Raw genomic sequence first — 11,107 nt, forward strand, 5'->3', positions numbered from 1 at the left:
AACATTCTTACTTTTTTTTTTTCACATCAATTTATATCAACTATAGTGTCTAGGCCAACCCATTTACCAAACACTAGTGTTTGGGCCGCCCAAATTAAGGAACTCACCTATTTAGATAAGTAGATCTTGTTGAAATTATCTCTAATTAGCCGCCTAAATTTATATATATATAAAAGGGGGAACCACCATTTGACTTGGGGGCTGCCCCAGATCTAGGGTGGTCTCCAAAATATATATATATATATATATATATATATATATCACAAATTTAATAGAAGCAGGTTTAATAATTTTGAATAAACCATTGTTAAGATAAGTACTCGAGAATTACTTAGAGCCTGTTTGCTAGTTTGAAATTGCGTTTGAGAAATAGAGCTTTTAAGTCAAAAACAGCTTTTGAATAAAAGCTTCATTTTTAAGCTTTTACCAAAAGTGCGTTTTGGATTCTTAAAAGTACTTTTAATTTTTCTTTTACCAAACGAGTACTTTTTTCTTCAAACAAACTTTTTAAAGTTAAAAAATACTTTTATGTCCTTCAAACACAATCTCAAACATACCATTTGGTCGTGAACTGTATCATGTAAGAAAAGTTGGCGAAAGGAATGAATCCTTTGGTCGTGAACTTGAAGGGCAAAGTAGATATAAATAGCAAACCAAGAGGTGATTTATTTACTCTCATTGTATAGGCTTTAAGCACTAATTTTCTAATCGTATTTTTCTTGTTCTTCCAATATATATATATATATATAAGATCTCCCTCCCCAGGGACAGCAAGCATTCTGTGACTTTTCGGCCATCGGTACGTCTCCTTTGTGGAATTCTCCACTTTTTTGTTCTTCTTTGCAAATATCCAACCGTTTCTACATGCTAGTGGATTTTTATTTTTATGATTTTTTAGCAAATCGTGCGTCTTCGATTTCTTAATACTGCTATTAATTTTATCATATGATCGCTTATCGCAAATGCTCCCTCAAAACCTCAGAACTCTCCACGATCTTTATTTTTTAGGGAATGGATATTTATTCTGATTTTATTATGCGAATTCTCTGAATCTATTTTCGCGCAGATTATTTTAGAGAGTGATGTTCAAAGGCGTGTCTTTGCTTTCCAAGCTGCGCTCTCGCATTGTAAGTTTCTCTTTTTTTCTTTGCCATGAAGCTTGAGAGATATTTTGGATTGAATTTCTTCGACTGTGCTACCACTTCTTCGAATTTGATTGAAATGGAAGTTAACGGTTACTTGATTTTGCAGGGCGAGCAGTCTAGTCTCAAGAGTTCCGTTAGATGGTTCCAAATACAGAGCTCCTCTGATCTTGTAATCTCTCTCTCTTTTTGTCTGTTTCTTATTTTTTTGTGTGCTCATTTACAATTAACATCTCGACTTTTCCTACTAAGAAACATTGCCGGTTGTATTATGCGTGTTTCGTGCAATTTTTGCTATTTTATACTGTAATGATTTGAGGCTGAATCAATTATTAGTGCCTTAAGTTGATGTATATTTGCAACCTGCTCCTTAGATTCAGTCGTTACTACATTATATATGATTTTTATAGGTTATCGAAATTTTATTAAAAATATAAAAGGGCGCAATCCAAATATACAGTAAGTACACAAGCGAGGCACCAAATAACAAATATCAAGAAAATCATGAGAAATAGTAATATGCTACATTGAGGGTACAGTAATACACAGCAATTGATTCTACAGTAATACACAGCAATTGATTATAAACCTAGGATTACTTCGGAACCCATTTTGACTGGATTCTACTTGTTTAGGTTGTCCTTCTACCACTGTATATTTTATTTGTTTTTCCACTGCTTTACGAAAATTGCTCTAACTACTATATGTATCTACATGCTAGTGTATGAAAGTGGTAAAGCTTTTGAGCATGTCATCTGGTTTGTTATTGATTAACAATTGCTCGCCTTTGGAAGTAATTGCTTCTTTCTGAAACTTTTTATATCATAACCGTGCTCATACCAGTCATTTTTGCCAAACAGGATCTTCATTCTCAGCTGAAGGAGTTGATTCCTGAGCAACAGGTTTGTGTTACAAATTTTTACTTCTGACTGTAACTTATATTCCTGTTCCCTCCCCTCTTGTCTGATAAACTTGTTAGGTTTTTATTTAGTATTATTCTTCTGTTTCCAGTTTTGTGCTTTTGAGTATAAAGCAGTGTAATTGACCCGGTTGTGATACAACGTGCGTATCTGTTTGATCTCCTATTTTTGCATTTTGTGTAATGCTGTAAATGGCATGTGCATTTGATGAGAGAGCTAGTTAAGAATCCTTGCCCTTTTCATAGCAAAGGATTCAACCTGTATCAGAATAGAGTGTGTTTTGGTTTTTCAATTCTAGACTAGTTGAATATGCTACAAGTGTTCATGGCTAGTAAAGTTTTTTGAAATAATCTTGAGTAGGAGTTCATTTCTCTATTTTTTGAACTTTATTTGGTTACAGGAGCGCCTGAAGAAACTTAAGTCAGAACATGGAAAGGTTCAACTTGGAAATATCACTGTTGATATGGTACATATGCTTTTGGAACATTTGTGTTCATTCTGTTGCTTCTGTCTAATATCAACAGCAGAAACGAGACATAGTAGTATATTTGTAACTTCTAATTGATTTATTCGTTTATCACAATTGTCAAGGTGCTTGGTGGAATGAGAGGAATGACAGGGTTACTATGGGAAACTTCATTACTTGACCCAGATGAGGTATACCTTTCATTTACCAAGTCTTGGTTGTTTCATGATGAATTTCCTTGCAGTAGGTGTCTTCTTTTGCTTGATTTTTAATGATTAATTGATGAAATATTGGGGCATGACTCAAGTTCTATCTTTTATAGATCTGAAAGGTTGGCTTTTGATCTTACAGGGAATTCGCTTTAGAGGTTTGTCAATCCCAGAATGTCAGAAGTTATTACCAGCTGCAAAGCCCGAAGGAGAACCATTGCCTGAGGGTCTTCTCTGGCTTCTTTTGACGGGAAAGGTGTGTGATCCTTGTGTTTGAGACAAAACACATTATAGGATATAGGATATATGGAGAATACAATCCAAATAAAAAAATAGGGAAAGTTTCATGTAACTTGAAATGTCACTTAAGACATCTGAAACCTTGTTTGATTCTGGTTCTAATCGTTAGATGTGTGGTCTCAACCCAAATGATTTCTTACTTCTAAATTTCAAGTTTGAACACATTACTAATTGCCTATGACTTGACACCATCTCTTGGCTTTATCCCTTGTTTGGATGAGTGATTTTGGGGCGGGATTTTACTTAAACATGCAATTTTTGGAAATTTCTTGTGTTGATTTCCTTCATTTGGATTAACAAGGTAATCGTTTCAAAAACTATTGGAATTTTGAATGCAGGAATTCATATCTATCAAACTCCTATGTTCAAATTCCATAGGGGAAGCATTGTTCCATGAACTCTACCATTATTACTATTCTCATACTACAATCATTATTTTTTCACGCTGCTGCCATCATTATCACCAGCTGCAGCTGCTAGCACTATCTTTATTACTGCCAGCAAAACTGTCACCATCACTACCACCTCCTCCACGACACCATATCAACACCGTCGTCGAGTTATTTCCACAATCATTACCATCATCGTTCTAACTAGCATAATACTCTATTTTTTTTAAAAAATTTTATATATTCTCAACCAAATAATGAAAATTTACATAGATGGAATTGAAATTTCCATAAATTTAAATTCCAAATTTGAAAATTTTCAGAGTTTTTTTATTTTTTTATTTTTTTTTATTCATAAAAAAAAAAAAATGTTGGAGTTTTTGAATTCTGGATCCAAATATAAGCTTAATGTTTTCAAAGGTTTTGGTGTACTTAAACATCTTTATATTCCAGGTACCAAGCAAAGAGCAAGTAGATGCGTTATCCAAGGAATTGCGAAGTCGTGCAAGCGTCCCAGGTTCAGTATGATATTATCTTACATTGAACTAATTATAACATAGTTATATAGAATAGCAAATGCTCATAACTCGATTTTCTACTGATAGCTTTCGGCAACAAGTCAACCCCATGTGGCTGGGATGAGATCTTTTTAGTTGGGTTCACTTGCATTATTCTTTATATTAGTCGTCATCAAAACACCACAACCTTGTTGCTGAATTCTTAGTTGTACGCGTTCTATTTTTAAATATTTCTTTCTAATGTATGATAAGAAAAAAGTCCTAAGTGCTAGTTTCATCAGACCAGGAATGACTAAGTCTGAGCGTTTTATTATAGCATGTATGTTATTTTTATTTTATGTACAATCCTTCTGGTTTGAAATCTATTGTGCTAGGTTCACTCGAGTTCTCTGCTAGCTTTCAACCTAAAATGCTCCCTTGTCATCAGGTGCATTGCAAATAAGTTCATTGTGCATCATTTCTGGTTGCAGATTATGCGTTCAAGGCCATTGATGCTCTACCTGTTACAGCTCATCCAATGACTCAGTTTGCAACGGGTGTTATGGCCCTCCAGGTTGATAAATGGACTTCTGAACTTACTTTCTTGTTTAATGTTCTACTTTTTTGGTTCTTTTGTAAGCCAGTCTTTTCTCTGTCAATTTAAATTTGCATCACTATAATCAAGCATTTGGTTTCACTCTGGTTGTTGCAACATCATAAGAGTTTGTCTGAGTTGTGCACAATAGAGTCTTTGATCTCCTCCTTATCTATAGAATCTCTGGGCTGCTTTTTTCAACTCATTTTCACAAATAGTAATTTTGGAAACCCTTCTTTACCGATCTTCATCAAAGAAAGTTTATAAAGGACCAACTTGATTGCTCTCAGATTCAGGGGTAATGAACTGAAATTTATTAGAGGAGTTTCTATTTTGCTTGCTGCTTCTTCTGATGTGCTTTTGTTTTGCTTGATCTTAGTGGTCTATGTGATGAAGGCCAATTTTCTCACCTCAGAAATTCATGTGTTAGAGCTATTACTCAATCTTTAAGCTTCTTTGGGGTTCTTCTACATGAGCTGCTTATCTTCTATAGTTTCATTTTATAGTAGATATTATTTTTCTTTTCCTTGCTCTTTGTTCTTCTTTTTGTAAAGGGAAACTCATAAATGAATAATGGGAAACTCAATAATTAAACTGGAAGATGATAAATAGGCTTCTCACTAAACTGTTGGATGGTTTTGTTGAGTTTCTGAAAGTAGACGAGAAACTTACAAGTATTCAATGACTTGATATTGTCTTCAGGTTCAGAGTGAATTCCAGAAGGCATATGAGAAGGGAATTCATAAATCGAAGTAATGTTCTTTCGACTGTGTATTTTTTTCTAATTTGACCTATTAAGTTACACAAGCATGTCTATTCTTTTGTCTCTAGGTACTGGGAGCCAACATACGAAGACTCTCTTAATTTGATTGCTCGAGTGCCACTTGTGGCTGCTTATGTGTACCGCAGGTCAGTAAGGATGTGATTCCTCATTGACATTGCATTTTGGACTGGGTCTTTTTTCTTTATTATAAGTATATTTTGGACTGGATCTAGAATGATGTAAACTAAGGGTTAGGGTTATAAAAGCTTTTGTAAATGGTTAAATGCAAGCATAGGTGAATTTTATTTCTTACAAATGAAGTATCTGTATCTTTGTGAATGAAGCGAACTTGGCCTGTATATTGTCAAACATAATCACTGACTTCTTGGCATTGATCTCTGTCTCCTATGGGCGTGACTCCCCTACTCTCTTTGTATTTTTTTTTGGTTAAGTAGTTTCTTGACTTGCTAGATGTCTATATCTGACCAGTCTGCACGGACTTTTTACATTATAGTGTTTTTGAATTGTCTTAATCATATTGGGATTAATTTTGTTTGTATTTGTATGCAGGATATTCAAAGATGGAAAATTTATACCGCTGGATGACTCACTGGATTATGGTGGAAATTTCTCGCACATGTTGGGATTTGATAGTCCCAAAATGCAAGAACTTATGAGGCTTTATGTCACTATCCACAGGTTTGTATATATTAATTTCTTCTAAAACATGACATAGATTACATTTGAGATCACTTTATATCATTCATCTTCACTAGAACATATTGGTATACAGAGAACACGCAGGTGACTTTAACATGTCATACAATATTGTTTTGCAGTGATCATGAAGGTGGCAATGTCAGTGCTCACACTGGCCACCTGGTAAGTTCTCCCCCCCCCCCCCAATTTTTTTTTCCCGGAGCATTTTATCTGAAGTGTTTATTTTTTGGTATTTATAACATGCAGAATTTTCTGACTTATACTGGAGTTATGTAACAAGCATCCCAAAATATACTTATCAGTCCTAAAACTTGTGATATTTGATTTATTCTATTTCATTTCATTTTTTTTCATCATAAACATTTTATCCAGCTAAATCCTGATGTTTAGTTGATGTCATACTGAATTCAGGTTGCTAGTGCACTTTCAGATCCTTACCTTTCATTTGCTGCTGCATTAAATGGTTTGGCTGGACCACTCCATGGTTTGGCTAATCAGGTATGATATCTTCTGTTACGACATTATATATTATCTGTTCTTCAAGAAGAAACTGCTAAATCTTTCCTTTTTTCTTCTCTTTTAATAATACTTATTGGTAACTGTCAATATGTAGAGATGATACATGTTTGTACTTGAAGGTTAATGCAAATAATCTTTTATGTTACTTGTATATACTGTTGTAATAACTTCATTGGTTCTTCGTACCTCAAAAGATATTGATTGTATACTTCAGTGTAAATACTGTTGTCATAACTTCATTGCATATACTTGTATAATATTTTTGTGCCTTCTAGTAAAAACTTGTGCTGAAATTCTAAGGATGAAACAAGAAAGTTAAGCCTTTGTATGGGTCATAGATTAGCCATCCTAACTGATTGAACTTATGGTAAAGCACTGAAGGTGGACCAAATTTCACATAGACCTGTTTGATCTCTAATTTTGTGTCTGGTCAAATCTGTACTTTGTCTTAATTCACCTGTTGAAATAATAATGCCAGACAGACACATGCATATGCATGTATTTATGTATATGGAGTAATGTATATTCTTGCTTGGTAAATATTTTGAAATGAAAGTATCTCTACTTTTATTATTATTAAATCACCACTTATCCCAAAAGCTTAAGTTGATAGAATGAGATGAATTTAATCATTTAATTAATACTTTAACACACTCCCTCACATGTGGGCTCAAACTCTATTTTAATAGGTAATGCTCAATACCTGGATATTTAATTGAAATGGGGGTGAATGATTGAGACAAGATTTAAATTTAAGACTTTTGACTCTGATACCATGTTAAATCACCACTTATCCTAAAAGCTTAAATTGATAGAAATAGATGAATTTAATCATTTAATTTATATTCTCTTGAAGACCAGAAAAAAGTCATGGATCTGCTAACTTCACAATGAAATAAGAAAAGCTTCATGACTTGTATATATCAATATCAACTTTAGCTGGATAGCTTTTAAATGTGAATTGAAGGTCCATTAATATTCATATCCATGGTCAGAAGAAACGTCCACTTCTTCCCCCTTATTTGTTAATGATGCTTTATTCTGTTGATGGATATCCGTACGTGATCAGCTGCTTGATTGCTCTTTTGCTGTAATCATAACCGACAATGATTGTTTAATCCAATTATTAAGAAGTTATCCATTCTCTTGCTAGGATATATGTTACTGTGATATTTGAGATCGTTCCGTGATTGGATGACTATATTAGGCATTTTACATTCTTTTTCAGATTTTTTTGACATTTTAAATTTTAGATTGTATTGTTTCGTAAAAATTTTGTATACTCCATCATACTTGGGTGTTCTCTCTTTTTTTTTTTCTTCATAGTATAAGCAATTAAAAAATCATGTATCTACTTTTTCTTAATAAGTTTATAATGTATTAAGAGAATGGTTGTTTTGCATTTTGTATAACTGAGTTAGCAGTTGCAGGTTTAAATATCATCATTGCTTCTGTCTTTTGGCTGTATCATGTCTAGTTTGATCAGTCTAGCAACACTTCCTAAATTTCTGATCGGGGGGATACATCTCCTTTCTGTTCGCAGATGATTGTTATTGCCTTTTCCCCCCCTGATTCCCATGATATTGTGATTGCAGGAAGTTCTGCTATGGATCAAATCTGTAGTAGATGAGCGTGGAGAGGACATAACCACAGAACAGTTGAAAGAGTATGTCTGGGAAACTTTAAAAAGTGGCAAGGTAAATAATTTCTTAATGTTATCGCTTCTTAGTCATGAGTTTTAATTTAGCAGAGCAATTTAAACTCTGGTATCCAAGTGGGTGACCATGAGAGCACATGCTTATCTGGGTTGACATTGACAATTGAACAACATGTAGATGTTTCTGCTCACTTATTTGTTGTAATTCTAGTTAAAAATTCTATTCTGTTTCTTCCATAACCAGTCCAACGTACAGTTTTATGTTGAAAGGAGAAAGAAAGTCTCTAGTTCCCACTCATTTAAATTTCAGGCCATTTGCAGCTTATCTTGCTGGAGGTTATTTCAACCATTATAAATTTTTATTTCCATCTTCCTATGTCTTTATGTACCGCACAAAAGCCAAATGACCGCATCGAAGCAAGAGAACAGCTCTTCATTTGGTCTTGCTATTGATGCTTTATCAGTTTCTTTTTCATATCTCATCATCTTCAATCGTATGGCTGGATGGCTGCTTTTGGCAGCATTCATATTTTTTCTTTAAATTTTATGGATCTTTTGAATTTTCATGTGTTAATTTAGTAGAATCTATTGCATACACCTTGTATAGATTCTTCTGTCATAACAATTTTTTTTTTTCTTTTAATTTTCAATCTTGTTGCTGATGCTGTATCAATTTCTTTTTTATATCTCATCTTCAATTGTATGGTTGGATGAATGCTTTTGGCAGCATTCATATTTCTTCTTTAAATTTTATGGATCTTTTGAATTTTCACGTGTAACTTTTAGGAGAATCTCTTGTATACACCTTGTGTAGTGGTTTTTTTCAAAACATTTTTTTTTGTTCTTTTAATTTTCAATCTTTTTGGTGATGCCGTATCAGTTTCCTTTTCATATCTCATCATCTTCAATTGTATGGTTGGATGGTTGCTTTTGGTAGTATTCTTATTTCTTTAAATGTATGGATCTTTTGAATTTTCACGTGTAACTTTTAGGAAAATCTCTTGTATGCACACATTGTATAGATGATTTTTTTTTTCATTCTCATAAAATCTTCTACTTTGAATTTCTTTTCTTCAAAAAATTATTTCATGGTTCTCACTTAGTCTTCTTTGATATTTGTGATCTATTCAACTTTATAGTAGTGCTGCAGTACTGATATTGACTTACCACTTGAGGTCTTTTTATTTTTTTATTTGATCTTTCTTCCGACTCCGTCTACTCAAAATCATCATTTTCCCAATTTAAAGTTTTGTTTGAAGTCTTGGTTTGACAAACTGTTGGTTTTTTGTCTTGAGTTCACGTCATTTCTTTTCTGAATTTGCAGGTTGTTCCTGGATTTGGGCATGGAGTTTTGCGTAAGACGGATCCAAGATACACATGTCAGAGAGAGTTTGCATTAAAGCACTTACCTGATGATCCACTGTTCCAGCTGGTTATTCCTCATACCCTGATAATAGAACCTTAACGAGGGTGTGCCATATTATGGGACACAGGCATTTTACTTGGTACTTGATTTCTTTATGAGCTTATCTAACATTGACTATTACAGGTTTCCAAGCTTTATGAGGTCGTGCCTCCCATTCTTACTGAGCTAGGCAAGGTAATTTGCTAATGTTTGCTCTGAGTACAAGATACATCAAGTGTTACTTATGTTGCTGAAAATCTTGAGAGCAGGAGAAATATGGGCAAAATTTTTTGACATGATAGAAGGTTCTATAAGATTGTCTTTTATTTCTGTAATGTGGTTGAAATTCAAAGTCAACTAATTAAATCAAGATTAACAGCTGGTTGTTTATATATATGTTTGTGTGTGTAAATATCCTAAGAGAGATTGCAACCCTTTCAAAAATGAAATGGCATACTTATATGTTCTTATTTTTCCCTCCACATGGATCCCATCTATGTATTTCTCTGTCGTGTCTCTCCTATTAAAAGCTGGAGCGACTTTTTCCTTTCTTTTATTGAAAATTAGGGCTTTGACTTCCAAGCTACATGCTGAATTGAAATATTTTTCTTCAAGATCATCAGTATTCTATGGTTTTTTTCTAGTCAAGCTAAGTGGGGATTTAATGCTGTCTGCATTTGGGATTTTGCAATGGTTGTAGGTGAAAAACCCATGGCCCAATGTTGATGCTCATAGTGGGGTGCTGCTAAACCATTTTGGTTTAACTGAAGCTAGGTATGATATATTGTTTACCTCTGGATTTTTTTTGAGCTGTGATTAATTTTCATTGGGCTATTTTTAATTTTAAGGATAGATGATAATGTTTTTGAATATTAACCGTGGGCAGATATTTTACTGTCCTTTTTGGTGTATCAAGAAGTATCGGGATTGGATCGCAGGTTAGATTTGCCCCTAGTTATATTTTGAGTTATCCACAAATGTTCCTTTGAATTCATTACCAATTGTATTTTTCTCTTTGGTTGTTCAGCTGATATGGGACCGAGCTCTTGGATTGGCCCTTGAAAGGCCAAAAAGTGTTACAATGGATTGGCTTGAAGATTATTGCAAGAAAGCAGTGTCAGCTTGAAAATTGGTGGTATGTTGCATCAATTAGTCTGTAATAATAATGCCTGAACAAGCCTGGATTTTGCAACAAATGAAGGGATGTTCCACAGTTGTCAGCTCCTCCGTTGGTTTAGTCAGATTACGATGAAAATGATTTAACCTTTGGAAATTTGAGTTCCCCTTTACAAATTTTGAGTTTAGTTAGAAAGAGCGTTATTGTGCTATATTGACCTCTAATTTGGTTGTTTATAGACCACTCTGTTGGATGTCTCTTAATAAAATGGGTATTTTATTATACTACTTTTAACATTTCAAGCGCTTACCTCTAATTTCACTTGTGCCGGGAGGCTGGAGCATTTCGTCGTAGTTGTGCGCCTTCTTTAATTAGCATTGCGATGCTGGCGGTTGGGGGAATATAATT

General features: G+C 33.9%; 1 protein-coding gene across 1 annotated transcript; it reads left to right on the top strand.

The window, feature by feature from the left end:
• The first annotated feature begins 718 nt into the window (after positions 1-718).
• LOC132165943 (citrate synthase, mitochondrial) lies at positions 719-10,981 on the top strand. The gene is made up of 20 exons (XM_059576663.1): positions 719-799; positions 1,067-1,127; positions 1,252-1,314; positions 2,003-2,044; positions 2,463-2,528; positions 2,654-2,719; positions 2,880-2,993; positions 3,880-3,943; positions 4,415-4,497; positions 5,221-5,270; positions 5,350-5,427; positions 5,852-5,980; positions 6,121-6,163; positions 6,413-6,499; positions 8,116-8,217; positions 9,502-9,609; positions 9,727-9,777; positions 10,283-10,356; positions 10,469-10,520; positions 10,610-10,981. The coding sequence occupies exons 2-20, from the start codon at positions 1,083-1,085 to the stop codon at positions 10,706-10,708; spliced, it is 1,416 nt and encodes a 471-aa protein (XP_059432646.1). The 5' UTR covers positions 719-799; positions 1,067-1,082; the 3' UTR covers positions 10,709-10,981.
• Positions 10,982-11,107: the final 126 nt, after the last annotated feature.

Source organism: Corylus avellana, chromosome ca1 (assembly GCF_901000735.1).
Source record: "Corylus avellana chromosome ca1, CavTom2PMs-1.0".
Classification (NCBI taxonomy): domain Eukaryota; kingdom Viridiplantae; phylum Streptophyta; class Magnoliopsida; order Fagales; family Betulaceae; genus Corylus; species Corylus avellana.

Bases quoted from the DNA above. Each gene is read 5' to 3' on its own strand.
- LOC132165943 (XM_059576663.1), top strand. From the start codon at position 1,083: ATGTTCAAAGGCGTGTCTTTGCTTTCCAAGCTGCGCTCTCGCATT. The intron at 1,315-2,002 runs GTAATCTCTCTC...TTTGCCAAACAG, and splicing joins TACAGAGCTCCTCTGATCTT to GATCTTCATTCTCAGCTGAA. The intron at 8,218-9,501 runs GTAAATAATTTC...CTGAATTTGCAG, and splicing joins AAACTTTAAAAAGTGGCAAG to GTTGTTCCTGGATTTGGGCA.